The 21929-nt window shown below is 36.8% G+C and overlaps 1 protein-coding gene across 2 annotated transcripts in view; it reads left to right on the top strand.

The window, feature by feature from the left end:
• The window catches only part of PTPRB (protein tyrosine phosphatase receptor type B), a 106878-nt gene that overhangs the window by 39950 nt on the left and 44999 nt on the right, over positions 1 to 21929 (top strand). For both annotated transcript variants that reach the window (XM_090273619.1, XM_090273620.1), the window contains 8 exons: positions 99 to 362; positions 2024 to 2293; positions 5169 to 5429; positions 11747 to 12013; positions 13210 to 13473; positions 17465 to 17728; positions 18245 to 18508; positions 19931 to 20194. In XM_090273619.1, coding sequence (XP_090129745.1) covers positions 99 to 362; positions 2024 to 2293; positions 5169 to 5429; positions 11747 to 12013; positions 13210 to 13473; positions 17465 to 17728; positions 18245 to 18508; positions 19931 to 20194 — 2118 coding nt within the window. The remainder of the gene's footprint in view (positions 1 to 98; positions 363 to 2023; positions 2294 to 5168; positions 5430 to 11746; positions 12014 to 13209; positions 13474 to 17464; positions 17729 to 18244; positions 18509 to 19930; positions 20195 to 21929) is intronic.

Raw genomic sequence — 21929 nt, 5'->3', positions numbered from 1 at the left:
TCTTCTGTGGCTTGTTGAGATTAAAATTCAGGTCAAAATTTGGTCACAAGACTGGTAAGATATCCTGAGTTAATCTCTTTTCCTTTCTTTCTCATTAGCCCCCATGGGAGTCTTAAATCTTAAGGTGACAAATGATGACACCTTGACCTCTCTAAAAGTCAAGTGGCAAATACCTCCTGGAGATATAGATTTCTACAACGTTACTTTGTCTCACCAAGGGACCATCCAAAAATTCAGACTATTATTACCCCAGGTTATGGAAACCCAATTTAAAGACTTAACCCCTGGACGACTTTATCAAGTTACCGTCAGCTGTGTTTCTGGTGAACTGTCTGCTCAGAAGATGGCAGTTGGCAGAACAGGTGAGTCTGGGCACCATAATAGTCATTGGTTGCCCAAATCAGTCTCTGATCCATCTTGGAACAGGACAAAATAAGTTAGAAGGGAAACTTTATTCCCAGCCTGGGAGATATGGTCTTCATGACTGAAGGTGTCTGTCAGCCAGGGCTTCATGTACTGAGTAAAGCAGAGGGTTAATTGCATCCATCTGAGTTACCTCAGTAACTGTGTCTGGATTGATTCCTGCACAATCTACATAACTGGCTCTGTCATGTGTTGTTTCACATCACACCACGGAAGTAGCATAAATACATTGCCGTTAATACTAGTGAATGAAACATTTCTAATCAACTCTTACAGTAAGAGCCAGTTAGCATTTAACTGTGTCTTTCACTAAATTGTTTTATTAATTTAAGTCACCAAACATTCACCCAATGCCTTCTATGTGTAAATGATTGCCCTATGAGCTTTGGGGGTTGTTAAAATGTCAGGGTTCAGCAAACTATGCCCTTTGGCCAAACATGGCCTATAACATGATTTTGTATAGCCCTATGCTAAGAGTGGTTATTACATTTTTTTAATGTTTAAGAAAAAGGAAAAAAAATGAGACAGAGACAATAATGTCCCGCAAAGCCTGAAATACTTACTTGCTGACTCTCGCTTTTAAGTAAGTTACATAAATGTAGAACATACACACAAAAATAAAAATACTGCAGTACATTTTAATAATGGTAATGGTATTGATATTTCAATGTGTCAGGCTTTAAGTATTTTACATCATTATTTCATTTAGTTCTCACAATAAAACCATGAGAAAGGTCCTATTTCTATCACCATTTTACAGATAACGTATCAACAGTCATCCAGTTAGTAAATAGCGTGGCTGGAGTTTAAATCAGGCTGTATGATTCCTGAGTTTGTTCTCTGTACTGTTAGAGATCCCAGATAAGAACCATATGGTCAGAGAGAGAAGAACAAATTTTTCTTTCAGAAGACGGTAACTAATTCTTGGAGGGAAAAGAGGGAAGGGGATCTGAGGTGGAAGGAATGACGTAAGCAAAGGCATAGGAGCCCAGGAGGCTCCCAGGTCTGCAGAGGAAGCACCTGGAGGCCAGCATTTGAGAGCATGGGGAAGGAGGGAGGGTGGCTGCAGGAGTAGTCAGAGTCAAGACTGGAAGAATATGGGGGCATATGGTGGAGAACTACAGATGCTACACCAAGGACTTGATGATTTATTCTGTATTTAATAGAGAGACCTTGAATATTTTTGAGCAAATAACATCAGAGCTCTATTGCAAGATTAGTTTTTTCAATTGGAAAACAAAGAGGAATGTTTTAGGACCACAACACGCAGTTTCTTCCAAAGAAAATACCATATCCATCAATGTCACCATCATTAGGTGCAACATGGATATTGTCTCTAGAGCTGGTGTGCAGTCAGTAAACACAGCAGTCATATCACTAGGTTATTAACAGTGTTACAGAAGATCACATTACTGATATACTACTAAAGTAATTTGGGTATACATTTCTTGAGTGTCAAATATTTCCAAAGTGAGGAAAGAATACTCATTTGCAATCCACGAGCATCAGGTCGCGACAGAAATGGTGCCCATGAAGAGTGAATGAGTATCCTTACTTTTGGTTTTCAGTATCTCCTTTTTGACATCATACCACCCTTTAGTTCCAGAGAAAGTTGGGAACCTGGAGGCACGTGGCAATGGTTCTCTGAGGTCCCTGGTAGTGAGCTGGTCGCCACCTGCTGGAGACTGGGAGCAATATCGTATCCTGCTCTTCAATGATTCTTGGGTGCTGCTCAACGTCACTGTGGGAAAGAAGGAAACACTCTATAACTTAGAAGATGTGGGGCTCATACCAGGAAGACAGTATGATATAGAAATCATTGTTGAGAGTGGAAATATGAAGAACTCTAAGCGTTGCCAAGGCAGGACAGGTAAGCAAATATCAAGGTGTTAATGACTGGTGGAATCTTAATTTGGTTCCTTTACCACGTAACTCAGGTAACTGTCAATGTTGTAGCCTGGTATTTTCTGAACTTGAGATATTATATACCTGCAGATGAACATACGGTCGGTAATGTTTAATTTTGTCCAGTAAGGACATAAGAGATCACTTCTCCTAGTAACTCCATTATTTTATACAGTCATGACCTGCATAACATTTCCGTCAATGACAGACAGCATATACAACCGTGGTCTCATAATATTATAATGAACCTATTGATGTCATAGATACTAACATCATAGCTCAATGCATTACTCACATGTTTGTGGTAACGCTGATGTAAACGCATCTACTTAATTAAAAGACTATGTTACTGACTTATATATTTATTATACTACACTTCTATCATTACTTTAGAGTGGACTCTTTCTACTTATTTAAAAAGCGTTTGCTGTAAAACCGTATGCCATGTTACACTAGAAGCAGCCTCAGATGTCTCATGTTTACTATCTTTTGATTGCATCATTTCTTTTGTGCTTAATTTCATCTCGTGTTGCTTTGTTCATCATGACTCCTAAGTGTACAAAATTCACTGTTCATGTTGCCAGTAAGAGACCACACTGAGAGACTGACCTAGAAATAAAATTAAAAGTGATGAAGGTGGAAAATCAGTGATGGTTATTGCTCGCCGGTTAGGCACATCCTATTATACTGTAGCTACAATCTTGAAGAATAAGAACAAGGTGATGCAAGTTCTTAAAATGTCTGCTTTATTGAAGGAAATGAGACTAACGAAAATTTGAGAAGGGCCTTTGTCAGACATGGAGAAACTTCTAATGACCTAAATTACAAACCTGACACAGGAGCGTATCCCTCTCAGCACCATGATGCTCATGACCAAAGCAAAATATTTGTTTGTGACATTGGACTCGACTATGATGTTGAGACCACTGCTAGCTCTGGGTGGTTTAAATGATTCAAGAATCATTATTTATCACATTAAATATTAATGTGAACGTGAGCGAAGGTTCCTGAAAAATTTGTGGAAACTCGAGATAAGCTGATTGAGAAGGAACATCATTTGCCAAAGCAAATATTCAGTGCAAATGAAGCCTCCCTGTTCTGGAAGTGGATGCCTCCAAGGACTTTCATCCATAAGGAGGCCAAATCAATGCCAGGTTTCAGGCTTTTAAGGACAGAATAACAGTCTTCCTTGGGAACAGCATTTCAGGCTACAAATTGAAAACTTTTGTGACCTGGCACAGTGAGAACTCAGGACCTTCAAGCCTATTAATAAGCACACCCTGCCAGTGTATATCAGGAGCAATAAGAAGTCCTGGGTGACCCAGCTTCTCTTCCAGGATGCCCTCCTGAATTGCTATGTTCAGAGAATAGCATACCTTTCAAGATTTTGCTTATTGTTGATGTTGATCCCAATGCCAAAGTAGTGTTTCTTCCTCCAGACATAATCTTTTTGATCCAACCAATGGATCAAGAATTTGTAGGAGATTTTAAGGTCCTGGGGAGGACCTTTGCCCAGGCTGTTGCTATAGCTGAAGAAGACACCAAGAAAAACTAATGCAATTCTGGAAGGATTAAAACATCTATGACTTCATCAAGAACCTTGCTTCGGCTTGGGTGACATCACCAAGGAGCATATGAATGAAAAAAGACACTCAAGAGGTCTATCCATGACTTTAAAGGATTTGCTAAGGATGAGGAGGTCACAAAAATCAACAAGACTGCATTTGAGATGTCAAACAGCTTTAACCTGGGTATGGGTGGGGATGACAGGGAGGTGGGTCCTGAGGAAACTGACTAATAAGGAGTTATTGGAACTGGAACAGAAACACATAGATGAAGAAGAGGCAAGCAAAAAAGGAAACTACAGAAGAAAAAGAAACCCCAAGAAAATTCACAGTAAAGGGTTTAGCAGAAACTTTTGCAAACCTCAACCAGCTCCTTAAAAATTTGAAAACAGGAACCCCAACACCAAAAGATTTTCATTAATAGGGAGAAATGTTAATGGTACATTATTTATTACAAGCAAATTTGTGATTTAAAAAAAGAAAAGAAACAAACCAAGCAAACCACCATGTATTTCTGATACTTCTTCAAGTATCCCTCAGAGAGGTCTTTCAGGAGGTATTCCAGAAGAAGGCATTGTTATCGTAGGTGATGACAGAAGATTTCTTTGTTGCAAAATTCACAATATAATTGTACACACTTAATTCTTCCATAATTTTGTTTTCCTTTTGTTTTATGGGATCAACATTATACTCTTAACAATGTCCCCTAGAAGATCTAATAATAAAACCTTTTAAAGAAATGGAAGAATTTCAGTGTTTTGGATAATGGGAGTCTTTAATCAGATACTATTATTAGTTACCAGCTATGCTTTTATAACTCTCCCTTTTATTGATGCATTAGTTTTCCCTCTTTAGAAATGAAGGGAAAAATCACTTTGTCTTTCCAAGCTATGGGGGCAACAAATACCCTTAACTCCTCTTAAAGTACTCAAGCATGGATCTGTCACTGTGTTTTTGTGGATAACAAGATTGAATTAACTATTTTGATATCATAGAATTCATATGAAAAGATAAGCACTCAAAAAGCATTATCTGGCCAAAAATAAAAGATCTAGTGAAGCGTATTCCAGTCATAATATTTTGAGTCCTTCTTTCTGGTTATGTTATATAAATAAAGATTTTGTGATTAGCTTTTTTTCCTTAATGTTGATAAACATTCAGAAAAGAAATGCTGGATTGGAATACACCTGTGGATGGAAAAGAACAGCTCTCTAAAGAATATGTGATTGTTATTGAGTCAGTCTGTGACCCAAGTCCTCCTTGATTTTTTCTCAGTCCCCCTGGCTGTCCTCCAGCTTCGTGTAAAACATGCCAATGAAACCTCACTGGGCATCCTCTGGCAGACCCCCATTGCAGAGTGGGAGAAATGCATCATTTCCCTAGCAGACGGAGACCTCTTGCTCATCCACAAGTCACTCCCAAAAGATGCCAAGGAATTCACTTTTACTGACCTGGTGCCTGGACGAAAATACATAGCTACTGTCACCAGTATTAGTGGAGACTTAAAAAATTCATCTTCAGTGAAAGGAAGAACAGGTAATATTCTATATAAACATTAGGCTTTAAAAGTATCCTGTCTACTGAATTGCTTACACTCAACTCATAAATGTTCACTAAGTGCCTGTTATGTACCAGGCTTGATTTATGGATCCTTTCTGTTGTTTGTTTTCTATTTTTACTAATTTCAGCTCTTATCTTTAATAGTTCCATGTTTTGTTCTGTTTTGTTCTACTTTGAGTTTATTTTGCTAAACTTAAAACAGGGCAGAGAATAACCTTTCCAAGGAGTTAAACTACAAAGGAGAGCCAAGAATAGGGCAGCATCTGAAAAAGAAAGTATGTTTGGAAGGAGAATTGTTTTTAATGATAGAATAAATAACAATGTATTTTATGCTGATGGGAATGTTTTAGAAGAAAGAATGGTGATGCTATACAGAGAGAGGAAAGAGTTGCTGCCATTATTCTGTGAGTAGTCAAGGTATTAGGATGTAGGGCACAAGTTAAAAAATTGGCTTTGGGTAGGAGCATAGGTAGTTTAACTTTAGAGTCAGTTGTGAGAGAAAGTATTGAGTGCAAGTACAGCAAATAGACAGATATAGTGATGTGTTATCTATTGATAACTCTCTCCTTTTCTAAGGGAAATAGGAAGCAAGGTCATCATCAAAGACTCCCCTTCCCAATTTATATACTATTGTTGATTGGTGTCCTGTATTTTATTTATCCATCTTTAACCCCACAAAAATATAATTAATGTTTCATATAGTCAAAGTATCCTTGGGTTGATCCATCAATTTACCATTTTTTTCTTCATCTTTTCTTCCTGTAGCTCAGAAATTTTATCTTGTATTGTTTCTTCAACTTGGAGAACATTCTTCAAATTTCTTTACTGAGACTTTTAGGGGCAAACTCTCTATGCTTCTGTTTTTCTGGATATATCTTTAACTGTAAATCTTGAAAGATATTTTCTCTGGGTTACAATTTGGTTGAAAGTTATTTTTTCTCAGCACATAGAAGACATTATTCAAGTCTTTCTGGAATTGATTGTTGATGTTGAAAAGTCGGGTGTCAGTCTAATTCTTATTTCTCTATGAGCAATCTGCAATTGCTTTTAAGATTTACTCTTTGCCTTTGGTGTTCTACTGTTTCACAGTAATGATCTAAGTAGAGATTTCTTTTTGTTTATCCTGCTTGAGATTGGGATTTTTGTATTTGCAGATTAGTATCTTTCATCAGTCCTAGAAATTCTCATCCATTAACTCTTTAATATTGCTTCTTGCCTCTTCTCCATTCTCTCTCTGTTCCCCCACTGGTATGTTAGAATATTATTTATATAATATTTTTCATGTACTTGCTCTGTGGGCTGTAGTCTGGATAATTTTCTCAGCTCTTTGTTTAAGTTCATTAATGTTTCTTTTGGTTCTGTCCAAACTGGTTTAAAATCTATCCATTGAGTTTTGAATTTTTTAAAGTATGTTTTATTGATTATACTGTTACAGTTGTCCCAATTTCCCTTCCCTCTGCTCCCCTCCACCCAGTGGCCCCCCTCCCTCCAGTTGTCCCCCACTTTTAGTTCATGTCCATTGGTTGTGCATATAGTTCTTCTCAACCTCTTCCTGTCTACTCCATTTCCTCCTACTATGCTTCTTAATTCCTGTACCATCTCCCTCCCTTACCCCCTTACCCCTCCCTACTGACCTCCCCCCAATATGTTTTCCATACCTATAGTTCTTTTCCCACTCTTGTTGCCTATTTAGTTTGCCTTTGTTTAAATTCCCTAGCTTCTGTTGTTGGTTCTTGTGATGCCGTTTTCATTTTAATGTTCATAGTTTTGATCCTCCTTTTTCTAAACCAGTCCCTTTAACATCTCATATAATAGTGGATTGGATCTAATGAACTCTTTTAGTTTTATTTTGTCCTGGAAGCACTTTCTCTGCCCTTCTATTCTGAATGACAATTTCGCTGGATAGAGTATTCATGGCTGTAGGTTTTTGATTTTCATTACTTTGAATATTTCTTGCCAGTCCCTTCTTGCCTGTAGGGTCTCCCTTGAGAAGTCAGCTGATAGTCTAATTGGGACCCCTTTTTACATGATTCTTTTCTTCTCTCTTGCTGCTGTTAAGATTCTCTCTTTATCTTTAATTTTTAACAGTTTGATTATAATGTGTCTTGGAGTGTTTCTCCCTGGGTCCAATTTTTCTAGAACTCTCTGTGCTTCCTGGACCTGTAAGTCTATTTCCTTCCCAAAATTTGGGAAGTTCTGCTTTATTATATTTTCACTTAATTTTTCAATTTCTATTTCTTCTTCTTCACCCTCTGGCAATCCTATCATTTGTATGTTCAATCTCTTATAGCTGTCCCAGAGGTTGACTGTTTGTTCCTTCTCTATGTTCTGGTTTGTTGATTTGATCTCTGGATTTTATTTCTTCACCACTTGTCTCATATGTGTTTTTGTTGTTTTCAGTATGAGTGGCTTTCAGTCCTTTCTCGTCTTGTTCCAAATCTTTTGTTAATTCTGTAAGCCACCTAATAACTATAGCTCTGAATTAGCCTCTGATAGGTTTCTTATTTGTTCATCTGTCAGATTCTTCACCTGTTGCCTGGTGAGCTGTGTCACCGGGATTTCTATAGTTATCTGCCTCATTTTGACAGATTTGCATTTTGCTTTGCTTCTGGGACAGGCTATAGGGGGCGGAGCCTGTGTACTCGTCACAACCCAGCGACCAGCAGTGATCCAGCAACCTTTTTCGCTGCTCTGTGGTGCTTTGTCGTCACTACCCAGCAACGGTTGGCGATCGGCAACCTATTTCCCGGTGCTGTGGCGCTTTGTGTGGGGGCAGGGGTACAAGATGGATTCTTGCCGTTATTCTCTGTTGGGAGACTGGGATCCGTCCTCCCTCCCTCTGGGCCTCACTGTCCGAGGCAATGTGGTGGCTGCTTTTCCCAGCGTTGGGGTCGGGAGCTGCTGGGGCTCGACTGGAGCCGGGATTGCTCTCCCTGCCGCTGTCCCTGGTGCTACCGCAAACAGCACCACCCACTTTCACTCTTCCTACCTCTCCGACCAATGCTGCTGGTTTATAACTTCATACGTTGGGCTTCCGTGCAGTTTTATTTTCTGGAATTTCTAGTTATCTTTTGTTTTGAGGTAGTTGTATTCCTTTCTAGTTGTAGAGTGAGTCTGAGCGTGTCAGTCTAAGCCTCCATCTTGGCCAGAAGTGTGAGTTTTGAATTTTAATTGGTATTTTTTTTCACTTCTAAACATTCTCTTTGATTATCTTTAGTCATAGTTCCATTCTCTTCCTTTATTGCTGTAAGCACATTAAAAATTTTTATTTTACATTGTATTTATGATAATTACAATATCTGAAATATTCAGGAGTGCAATTCTGTTGTCTGTTGAGTTTGTTGCCTTTTGCACATGATGCTTTACTTTCTTAAATATTTATAACTTTTTACTGTAAACTCACTATGTTGGGATTTTATTCTGTTGAATTTTTTGATGACTTGCTTGAAAGTGGGTTTCAAAAAGAACTTTATTTTCATTTTGTTCTTTCAAGTGCACAGAACTACTATCAACCCAGACCTATTTTAATCTAAATTGTCATCCTGAGAGTTTTTTTGATCACCTAGGTTTTATGAAATTCACTAAAGCTGTCTTGAGGTTATGAATTCTAGTGGAAATTTTTCTCTTCCACCCATTGTTAAGGAGGTTGAGGTGATGTAGGGAGTAAAAAAGGAAATATTTATTTTACTTACACTTAGAATATAACACACAGGGTTACTTAGGAGGTTCCTCAGCCTGAGAAAGTACTACACTTTACTTCCTGTTATGTAGATCCTGCAAAGCTATAAAATCAAAGCTTAAATGTGTGTTTAAAAGATGCCTTCAAGATGAAAGTCTGCTTCAATAATTTAATTACTTCTCTAGCACTTACTTTTAGGTATCTGAGAATTCCTTGCATTCTTGACAACTCATTAATGGATTTAAATTTTTATATTTTATCCAACACATGTAGTTGTGTTCATTGGGGAGATTTTCATGGTATGTAGCCCATCATCCTGCTAGAAATTGTAGTCTAATACATTATTTTAGACTTAAGATCATTTTCATTATTCCCACCACTTATAGTGCTGGGTTATATGGTAAGTGTATGTTTAACTTTGTTAGAAACTACCAAACTGATTTCCAATGTGGCTGTAAAATTTTACATCCCCACCAACAATGTAGGGAATTTCTAGTTCCTCCATATCTACAGGAGCACTTGATATTGTCAGGTTTTTTTGTTGTTGTTGTTTTAAATTTTGGTCATTCTAATAACTGTGTAATGGTATTTCATGTGTTTTTAATTTGCCTTTCCCTAATGACTAATGGTTTTGAGCATCTTTTCATGTTCTTATTTGCCATCCATTTATCTTCTTGGGGAAGAAGATGTTTTCAAACATTTTGCCCATGTTTGTTTCTTATTATTGAGTTTTAAGAATTCTTTATAAGTCCGTGATCATAAGTGTGTGTTGAAGTGTTCTCTCCAAGTCTGTGGCTTGTCTTTTCATTAATTTACTATTGTATTTTGTAGAACATATATTTTTAATTTTGATGTCCCAATTTATCAGATTTTTTTTTTTTTTTATGGATCATGCTTTTGGTGTCATATCCAAGAAATTTTTATTTACTGTAATGTCACAAAGATTTTTCTCCTAGAAGTTTTTATACTTTTAGGTTTTAAATTTAGGTGTGTAATTTCTTTTGAGATAAATTTTATATGTGTTTCAAGTATGGGTCAAGTTTTAATTATTTGCATATGCACATCTAATAATTCCAGCCCTATTTGTTTAAAAAAATAATAATAACCTTTTCTCTATTTTATTGCCCTTGAATCACTGTAAAAAATAAGTTGACTGTATATGTGTTGGTCTATTTCTGGACTCTCAATTCTGTTCTATTGATCTATGTATCTATCCTTTGGCCAGTAGCACACTGTCTGCATTGTTGTTGCTTTCCAGTAAGTCTTCAAATTAGATGATGTTAGTCCTCCAATCTTATAATTCTTTTTCAAAATTGTTTTGGTGTATTAATTCCTGTGCTTTACACATAAATTTTATAATAAAATGGAATCTTCTGATCATATACAATATTTTTTACAGCTTTATTGAGAAATAATTAACATACATCACTAGAAGTTTAAGGCATTTAGTGTGATGGAATGACTTACATGAATTATGAAATGATTACCACAGTTGATTCAGGTAACATCTATCCTCTCATATAGACACAATAAAAAGAAAAAATGAGAAAAATGTATGTTCTCCTTGTGATAGGAACTCAAAGGATTTACTCTCAACATATTTATCTTATAACTGGAAATTTGTACCTTTTGACCACCTCTTATCAAAATAATATTTTTTAATGAATATGTTTGTATCTGAATCCAAAAGCCAATGAACTCTAAGAAGAGTTGTGCCAAGGTCAGTCTCTTTTATTATCATAGTTCAGGGAAAAAGCACACAGAAGATGTATTTTGATCAAGTGCCAATTTCAAGATCTGTGTAAAAGATTTGTCAATGGAGAGATTAGAAATCACAGTAGTTACTAATTAAGAAAAGGGCTCAGGCTCACAGGTTAGGCAGATTAGGCTTTGAACCCCAGGTTAACTATTCATTAGCACCATGATACTAAGTTACTGATGTTTCATGGTCTTTGGTTTCCTCTTCAGTAAAGGGAATAATAAAATAAACTTAAAGGAGTTTTGAATAACTATCAAATAATATAATCTCTATAAAGCATAAAGCACATAACTGGCACATAGCAGGCACTCAGTAGTTGTATTATTATTATTGCTATTATATATGATAATATAATTTCTGTTATTATAACATTTTCATTTATAATAATAATAGTCTTCTTGAGACTATACTAGTAAAGAATTAACCAGTTTTCTAGACTTCATAAGTTTGAAGAGATTTCCCAATACCAGTCATAACAACCATCAGCTCTGGTAGACGGTGTGGCTTTGAGTTCTCATGGGGTGAGGACAGATAAAATCACATTAAGTAAGTTTTTTTTAAGCAGCTTTTCGTTATTAAAAATTTTTAATCAGAACTATTTAATATGCTTGCATCATCTCATCCTTGGATCCAAAATCACTTTGATTTCTCATGGAGGCAGCTTTTTCATAATAGTAGAGTCTCTGTTAGGCGAGTAGTTTGCCATATGCCACAGGAAATAGAGCTGAGAGTCTATAGCAATATATGTATATATTTAGCATCTTCAAGACTGTCTTCATTTTTTACTTAATTTTATTATACTTCCCTAGCATGACTAAGTGTCATCTGTTTTTTCTTCTGCCTACTGTGTTTTAGTCCCTGCCCAAGTGACTGGCTTGCATGTGGCCAACCAAGGGACAATCAGCAGCCTGTTTACTAACTGGACCCAGGCAGTGGGAGATGTAGAGTTCTACCAAGTCTTACTCATTCATGAAAATGTGGTCATCAAAAATGAAAATGTCTCCAGTGAGACCTGCACATTCAGCTTTCACTCCCTCAAGGCAGGCAGTCTCTACTCCGTGGTGGTAACAACAGTAAGTGGAGGGATCTCTTCCCGACAAGCAGTGGTGGAAGGAAGAACAGGTAAGAAGAACACATGGAACCTCCAGAGTTCCATTTTTAAACATTCTATAAATAGATTAATATCTGATCTTCAGTTCCATCCATAAGGTACATGCTGCTCTCCCAGGAATGGAAATTGGGGGGTGGATGAGCACAGGAGACAATAAATTCTGAATTTTCTAAAATCCCTAATAAGTGTGAAGGAACTCCTTGAAAAACCTTTGTGTGACATGATAGTCATTTCATGCCAAATCTCATTCATTAAATGTGATGGGCTGATATTGACAATTATATGAAAATATTTAGCTGAAATTAATCTATAATGATGAAAACAGTCATACAGTTTGTATATACCATAAGATTTTATTATTCTGATAGTCACTACTAGCAGTACTATTTACTTTGTACTTATTTCTGATACATGGTACAACTATTCCTCAATGCCACATTGATTAATTTGCAAAACTACTACTAGCCAAGGAACTCCTTAAAAACATCCATGCTTTTCCATTTTGTATACATGGAAAATCACAGGTTCTCAGTGAATATCTGTGGCACTAAACTCCAATTAAAATAAGTCAGTGATTACGGCTGACATCAGAAAGACCGTTCTCACCACAATAGTTCTTTCTGCCCACACTGGGTCAATTGCCACACTTGCTGCTTCAAATATAGACTTTTAGGTTTATTTTTTGCCACTAGAGGGCAGGAAATGCTTTGCAAAGAGAAAAAAAAAAAAAACAGGAATAAATAATTTCATCACAAAAGATGAAAGCTATCCCTAAGTATAAGCTTTTTAGAAAAGCTATTGCATTCTTCACTGTTTCCCTGAAACATCTTTATTGATGAGGCTGGTTCACATCCACTCATTTGGACTTTTGGAATGCTTGCTTCCTTTCCTGCACAACAAATTTCCTGACACATTTATGTAATAATGCCTCTACTTACAATACTTTATAGCCACACTATAAAAATGCAATAGGGGCTCCCTTGCATTTATGAGGCCTCCTGGCATTTCCATTTTGGTTAGCCTTCTGAAGTAAGAGCACTCCACTTCCAGAATATTTCCTTATCCACGTAGGTAATCAGATTAGATTTCCTGAGTCCACACTGTTGTTGCTGATGACAATAAATGACTTACACTTTTGATTGTGCTTTAAAAATATATTTTTTATATCTATATTTATATTTATATTCTCCCCCTTTTAACATCACAGTCCCTGCCAGTGTGAGTGGAGTAACGGTAAACAATTCTGGTCGTAATGACTATCTCAGTGTATCATGGCTGCCAGCTCCTGGAGACGTGGATAACTATGTAGTGACACTCTCTCATGACAGCAAGGTGGTTCAGTCCCTCGTCATTGCCAAGTCTGTCAGCGAATGCTCCTTCAGCTCCCTCACCCCAGGCCGCCTCTACCATGTGACCATAACTACAAGGAGTGGCAAGTATGAAAATCATTCCTTCAGCCAAGATCGGACAGGTAAGCCTGCAAAGAGGTACAGGCTCTGTAAGAGCCAGCTCACTGTGTGGCTCAGACACCTTAGATCTGCAATATTTCCAAAATGCTAAGATTAGAGGCCACCGAAGTCATAAAATTGTAATGGGGTCTTCATATTTTGACCTCAGAAACCCCTTATGTGAGCAGATGTTACCTTCAGCATAAGATGAGCACCACTTTCATGACTAGAATTGATATTATATTCAAACATAGTAATGAGTATATCTGTTTAGGGAATACTTTTTCATTGATAGACCCTGGCTTTATATATACTAACTACTTTAACCCTTAAAAACTTCTTATTGGGGTAATTATTATCATTATTCCCATTTTACAGACCAGGAAAGCAAGATTCAAAGTTAAGTAACCTTCCCACTATTTAACTTGTTTAATTTCAAATCCAAGATTTAAACCCAGTTCTGAGTGACTCCAGAGCCTACCAAGCTCTTCATCATGATATTCTTCCTGAAATGTCTGTTGGTCATGACCTCTGTTCATCCTTTTTCACACAAGTGAAAATGTGAACCCCTGTAGTTCTGGGGCCAAGAACAGAATCTTAGCAAAGGCAATGGGTGCCAGGTCTGCTGTGCTGGAAAGAACTAAATTTTGACAACTAGCATTTCCCCAAAATACTTTTGCTTCCTGAGGTTTACATCTGAGATTTCTGCTTAAGGTTGACATTAGTATTTTGTCAAATCTTTCCAGCTGAGCTATGGGTTGATATTTACATTTTAAAATGTCAGGCTTTCCATGAAAACCTGAACTTAGTAGGCATTCAATAAATGTTTGATGAATCAGAAATTAGTTAGGGGGCTCAAGGGTTTTCACCTGGTGCCCCATGGGTAGACTTTAAGATTGTAGTAATCCCGGAAATTGCGCCTGAAGTTGTTGGGGATAGGGTAAGTATGCACATTGGTGGTGGGGGCAGGGGGTTGGCATGGGGTGCATAGTTTTCATCAGATTCTCATAGATTCTGTTACCTCAAAAAGGTTCAAGAACCACTGATTTATGTTGTTACATCATGCTAGCACTGAAAGTATTCAAAGAATAATCTAATCCCATCTCATTTGGAGAAAAAGTCCCAGAGAGAAACTGGTTTCTCCACAGTCACATGGCTGACCAGTAGTCAAGTTCAAGGCTATTTCCATTACCTATTGCCATCCCTGAAAGCAGTGATCAAGGATATAGAAATATTCTCTACACTCTACTTATTTAAAGTCTAATTATATTGATAATCATAGTGTCTTATGTTGATCATGGTGGAGCCTAAAAATCACCAGAAATGAAAGGATATGTCAACTACTAACTCCTTGGTGTCAATCTACAAATATTTCCTATCCATGTGACCTTTATATTGCAAGGCCTTTTGCTAAGATTGTTTTTAAATGCAAGAAAAGTGATCCTCTTTTCAGAGCACCCTCTTGACTCTTCACCAACATGAACTTGGATTTGTTGCATGACTAACCGAGGCAAACCATTACCCTTGACAGATCAGTTTAACTGGGGAGTCATGTCTGAGTTATCATCTTGTTGATTTGGGTTGATTGTCTCCAGGCCTTTTTTCTTTTCTAATGTTCTGGTTCAGCATTTCGGGTGAAAATATCAGTATTTCTAATTCTGTATCACATCATCTCACCATGCAGCAAGGCAAGTCTTACAAATTACCTCCAGTTCCACCCAGAGAGCCCCTTATTGACTTTGCATGGCATTCAGCCTGGTGTTTCTTTCTATAATTATTGCTTTGCCTTCAGTATATTGCTTGCATCATTGACCTTTCTTACCCCATGAATACAATGTCACTTCAGAATTTCTTCTCCTTAACTCTGTGATGACTAAATTTTAGTAACATTGTAATTGATTCCAGGTAAATATCTTGAGAAAAACATACCTGTCCTTGCTTCATATCTATGGTGAGATTTATTTCCAATACAAAAATTAACCAGTACACATAAGCCAACAAAGGATAGTAGTGCAACTTGTAGGTGTGAGGAAGATAATGAAAAATGCCAAGATATTGATATTTCTGGGTTATTTCATGCTTTTGGGGCAAGTGGAAGAGAAGACTTGGACATAGGCTTGGCATGTGGCCAGCAGAGAAATCTCTGATTTACCAATCACAGACTGAGGCCACATAGACCTAGAGGACACACTAGTGTTGGGATACAACTTTAATACCCTGAATCTGAGTTCAGACCTCTTTCCAATGCTCCTTTCTCATGTATTTATAATACCCGTCGGCAGCCGTCCGTCTCGAGAGACGATGGTGTAGTTTCTTAAGAGTCTATCTGCACCGCCGAGAATGGCTGTGCAGTCCGACTCGGGAGTGACATGGTATCTGTCTCCTCCCGTGTTGAATCGACATCTTGCGATGACGCTGGAGTGTCCTCTCCAGTGAAGCTGAAGCTACAGAGCCTGGGCAGGGTGATATGGAGGGTCTGCTGTTGCCCAAGCAACAGACCCCCCCTCTCTTCGCAGCTGAAGGGTCCAAGGGAAAGACGGAGTCGATACAGCTTGGGTTCAGGTGCGCCGCAGGAGTTGCCGGTGTTGACTACAACGTCAAACCGCCTTAGGGACTCCGGCTCCGGATTTTCTGTCGGGGTTTACTCCCTTAGCCTTTCCCCTGAAGAGGTATGCTGCAAGGCAGTGGAGGTTTTATAATACTCAGTTTTAGCTAAATAGTAATGGATCTATGACCTACTATTGAATTAAAGTACAGTCCCAAATGAAAAATTAGAATATCTGTAATACTGTGCTCAAATACAGAATGTCTTATTTTAAACTATTCCTGTTAAAAAGTATTTATTGGTTTATTTATTGATTGATCAATTGAGAAAAAAACCATAACTACGCAGGGTTTCTTGTTTGTTTATATATTTATCAGGGGAACCTCAAGTGCACAAAATTGGATTAATCATTATTTTTGGTCTAGGAAACTATGATCAGTTGCTACTTTTATTTTACTTTTAGGCATTTAATTTAATTTAAACAAAAACTTTAATAATTTAATATGTACGTGAGAAACCACTATCCAAAATAAAAACTAAGAACTTGACACTAATCTATGTCAAATCATGTGGTTTCCTCCTCACTAATCCATCCCAAAGTAACCATCAACTTGACTCTAATTTTTATCTTCTTTCTTGCTTTCCATCATGCATATTTTATCTGTTGTCCTAAAATTGTGGGCTTTAAATTTTTTCATTCTTTTAACATTATAAAAAAGGGTATCTTTTATGCAGTATATAATCTTTTGGGACTTAAATATTTTTCACTTAATAGTATGTTGATAAGATTCATCCATATTTTGTGTTTTAATGTTAAGACCAAGAAATCCATATTTTTGTGTTTTGAGTTAAGAAGAAATTAATTATGACCACTATATACCAGTTCATTCATCTAATCTCATGTGGATGGGCATTCTCCCTTACACTTGGTTTTATCAGCTTTTTGAATTTTACCAATCAAATGTGTGTAAAATGGTATTTTGCCATGGCCCAAACTTCTATTTTCTTGATCACCAATGATGCTGGACATCTCTTCATGTGCTAATTAATTATATGTGTTTCCTCTACTTCCACTTTTCTTTTTGGATTGCTTATACTCTTCTTGGTGATTTTTTATCATGTCTTGAATCACCAAGGTATGCTGGAATATTTAATATCACCACCATCATTCATATTAATCATCAGTTATTATGTTTAATGTTTCATTTTGTACATGATATTTTGTGTAGGCTAACAACAGAATTAGAATTAATTCATCAGTTTCTGTTTTAAAAAACCCATTAATCATTCCAATTAATAAAACAATCTTTCCCCTCCAAAACTGTGTGATGGAAAAATATAAGATTTTTCTTTTTAGTACACACAATTAAAATCTACTCACTTTTTCTTACTGTCCCAGGTTGTCATCTGTGACCAAATGCTCACTAAAAATCAATAAGTCTTTAGCTGTTCTCTGTTCTCTTTTTCAGTGCCTGACAAGGTCCAGGGAGTCAGTATTAGCAACTCGGCCAGAAGTGACTATTTAAAAGTATCCTGGGTGCATGCCACTGGAGACTTTGACCACTATGAAGTCACCATTAAGAACAAAAACAACTTCACTCAAACAAAAAGCATTCCCAAGTCTGAAAATGAGTGTGTATTTGTTAAGCTAGTCCCTGGACGGTTGTACAGTGTCACTGTTAGTACAAGAAGTGGACAATATGAAGCCAGCGAACAAGGGAATGGGAGAACAAGTAAGTGGAAAGATTGAAAAATCTGATGTTCCATTGGGACTTGTAGGTCATCAAGTAAATAATTTATCTGAGCCTTGAATTTTTCTCTACTTAGTTATCAGTAAATTACATTTCCAGTAAGTTTCAGTGGAGCTAACATCATTCAGCCAAGCCATGGCCTACAATTACAGAATATTTATTGGGAGATAAAAGCAAGTATAGTAAGCAAGCAAGAAGGCCACATGTCCCATTTTTCTTCCCTGTCCTCCTGCATTGTGACATTTAAAGTTCTGGAATTTTTGTTTTATGATTGAAATCATAAATCACTTGATAATTAGATCAGGAAAAGAATTATAATTTTAACAATGTTGACACTTGCTTTTCATTTGTATTGTTTAATTATGCATGAAGTGATTCAAGTGGTTTATCTGGGAAAAGGAGATGTTTACCAGTTCCTTGAATGTGATTTATAAATTATTGTGTAAGTAAACCCTGATCAGTCACTTTCCTGAAGTGTCTTCTAATATCCCTCCCTAGTCCCAGAGCCTGTTAAGGACCTAACATTGCAGAATAGGAGCACTGAAGACCTTTGGGTGACTTGGTCACGAGCTGACGGGGATGTCGACCAGTATGAGATTCAACTGCTCTACAATGACATGAAAGTATTTCCTTCTTTTCACCTTGTAAATACTGCAACCAAGTATCGATTCACCTCCCTAACACCAGGGCGCCAGTATAAAATTCTTGTGTTGACGATCAGTGGAGATGTGCAGCAGTCAGCCTTCATTGAGGGCTTCACGGGTAATTGGAAATATGGATCTTGAATCTGACTAGTTACAGTAGTGTACAGTTGGCCCTTGAACAACGACACAGATCTAAACTGTGTGGGTCCACTTATATGCAGGTTGTTTTCAATAAGTATATTGGAAAATTTTTGGTAATTTTTTTACTACCATAAAGCAATCACATCTATTATACTAGACTACCATTTCTACTTCTTCATTATTAATGCATGAATCATTACACCTCTAAATTAAAATAAATTTTTCACATTTTTTATATTTAATGTTTAATGTTAGTAGTACATATAACATCTACAGTGGCTTGTATCTTGTAAGACAATATTAACAGACAGACAATTCACCTTGTAAACAAATATATGATATAAACTTATTGTATTGATAAATACAATACAGTACTGTAAATTTATTTTCCTTTCCTTATGATCTTCTTAATAACATTTTTCATCTAGGTTACTTTATTGTGATAATACAGTATATAATACATAAAACATACAAAATATGAATGAATCAATTGTTTACATTATTGGTAAGGCTTCTGGTCAGTAGTAGGCTACTAGCAGTTAAGATTTCGGGGAGTCAAAAGTTATATGCACACTTTCAACTTTCCAACTACATGGAGGAGGGAGAATGGCAGTGCCCCTAACCCCCACCTTATTCAAGGGTCAACTGTATTTCGCAGGTTAGGTAACCAGGTGTCATCTTGGTTGAGGACTTGTAGGTGTAAAAGGAAGATGGTAAGAAGGGGAGAAAGTTATCTTGACGGTGACAACAATGTTGTCCAAGCTGGACTAACAAAAGTAAAGTATGATGTATGGGAAATTTTTTTTTTTTAATCTTTACTGAGAAATAGTATTGAATTGATGTGAAGAATTGGTGCTTGTGAGGCATACAGATTAAGTATAAATATCTCTGTTGGTTGGGTATCACTTCTTTGGAACCTCTTTTAGTTGTGTCGTTATAATAGTTAATGTTTATTAATAATTTACCATGAACCAGACCCACAGCAAAGCACTTTACACGTACATTTTGGTCAATTCTCGCAACTTTATGGGCTGGTTACTATTATTATCGTTGCCTTTTTCTGATGATGAAACAAACTCACAGAGGTTAAATAATTTGCCTATAGTCCCACAGCTAATAAATGAGAAAACCAAGACTTGGACCAAGGCAATCTAACCAGCCCCTCACTCTATCACTGGCATTGTTCACTTTTACCCACCGGCCATGATTTCCCTAAAACTTCCCCCATTAACTTTGGTTCAGGCAGAAGAGGCAAGGAAGATGATACATAAACTGACACCAATTTTTCTACATATACACTTTCAGTAAATGCTAAAACATAAGAGGCACGAAAGCTTTGATTGAAATTTCTGCAGTTTATTCTGTAAGTGATGACTTTTAAATTTGTTTTCTCTTTTAGTTCCTAGCACTGTCAAAAATATTCACATTTCTCCCAATGGGGCAACAGATAGCCTGAAGGTGAACTGGACTCCCGGTGGGGGAGATGTTGATTCCTACATAGTGTCAGCATTCAGGCAGCATCAAAAGGTTGACTCTCAGACTATCCCCAAGCATGTCTTGGAGTACACATTCCACAGGCTGGAGGCCGGGGAACAGTACCAGATCGCAATTGCCTCAGTCAGTGGGTCCCTGAGGAATCAGATAGATGCGCTTGGACGGACAGGTAAGCAGCCACCTGGAGAAGGGCCAAATTGTTCTCCAGAAGGGGATGAGAATGGGCTGAGCCATTCACGAATCAAAAACACCCAGTTCAAACCACCTAAATTTGTGCAATTGAATGTGGTTTCAAGAGCCTTTCTCATATTTTTTTTCTTTGCATTTTTCTTTCTTAATAGAGATTTTTCCAAACAAATGAAAGGTAATTAGGAACCAAATTATTTGAATAAACTTTTTAACTTCTAAAGGATTTAAATGTTGACAGGCAGACTTCTATAAATATTCATTTTTGAAAATTTCACCCCTTCCTCAAAATTCTTTTTTAAAAATACATATATACCTATGCCATCTACTTCATCTATGATAGTTAAAGGACAAGTAATAAATGAATGAATAATGTATCCATTTATTTATATTGTTATCACTATTAATATATTACTTTCAAAACAAATTAATCTACAAGTACCTGCTATGTGCCAGGCACTTAAGGTTATCTCTAGTCACATTAGAACAAGGATCATTATCTCTATCTTACAGATGAGGAAAGTAAGACTCAGAAAGTTTATGAAGCATTATCTAAGATACATGTATTAAGATCTAGAGCTATAATTTAAACCTCGATCTGACTGGCTCCAATCCTCATGCTCTCTCTACTTAATAGATGTCTTTCTTCTCATTACCATTTATGTAGTTGTGGAACCTGGGCCCTACTATGTCTTCATCTCATATATATACATATATACATATATGTGTATATATGTATATATACACAAATATTTATATATACATATATGTATATATACATCTCATTGATATACATATGTATATATATGAGATGAAGAGATATATATATATATTTCCAACCATATGGCAATCACTGTGTTAGAAAATGAGAATCCAGTAGCAAGAAAGCACCCCTCACCTCAAGAAACTTCTTATCTAATGAAGGAGACAGAGAAGTAAAAAGACAATTATGGTACAACATGGTAAGTGCTAAAATAAAAATGATTATTGGGTGCTATAGGAGCAGACAGAAAGAGTCAGAGAAAAGTTCCAGGAGAAAGTAATGTTTAAACAGACACTAAAAAGGCATCCTCATGAAACATATGCTGACTTGGTTCCAGCAGAAAAAGCAAAGGTCTAGGGTGAAAGCTTAGCACATTGAGGACCCACACAATACTTAGTATTATAGAATGAAGAATGTGATCCATGTGGCCAAGCAAGTAGATGGAACAAATTGTGAAGGGCTGTGTATGCCTTGTTAAGGTGTTCAGAATTATGGAGAAACACTGAAGGGTCATCAGCATGGGTGTACTATGAAAATATGTCAAATACAGTGTGTAGTTTGAAACTGAGAAGTGAGGAATCAAGGGTACTGGTCAAGAGACTTGTAATAATGTATGAGAAAGAGGATATTGTCCAAGGCCAATGGTAGTGCAGATGGAGAGAAGTGGAGAAATCCAAGAGAAATAAGACCTGGGAGACAGAAATGAAAAGACTTATGATTAATTATACATAGATAAGTAAGAATGACAACCCAAGTTTCTGACTTGGACCAAGAGATAGAAACAAAGGACAATAAGCAAGTTATGGGAGGGAGATGAGTCCAATTTGGTCATCTTGGGAGTTGGGCACCTGCAGAACATCCAGAGAGAGATGTAATTTACAAAAAATAGAAGATAAATCTGAACCGAGGGTTCAAATTTGGGAGTCATCATGGGTGAAAATTCAAACCATAGGAG

This window comes from Furipterus horrens, unplaced genomic scaffold, assembly GCF_987537825.1.
Source record: "Furipterus horrens unplaced genomic scaffold, mFurHor1.1.pri manual_scaffold_4, whole genome shotgun sequence".
Taxonomy (NCBI): Eukaryota; Metazoa; Chordata; class Mammalia; order Chiroptera; family Furipteridae; genus Furipterus; species Furipterus horrens.
The sequence above is the reverse complement of the archived record's forward strand: the minus strand, read 5'-3'. Positions and strand labels throughout refer to the sequence as shown.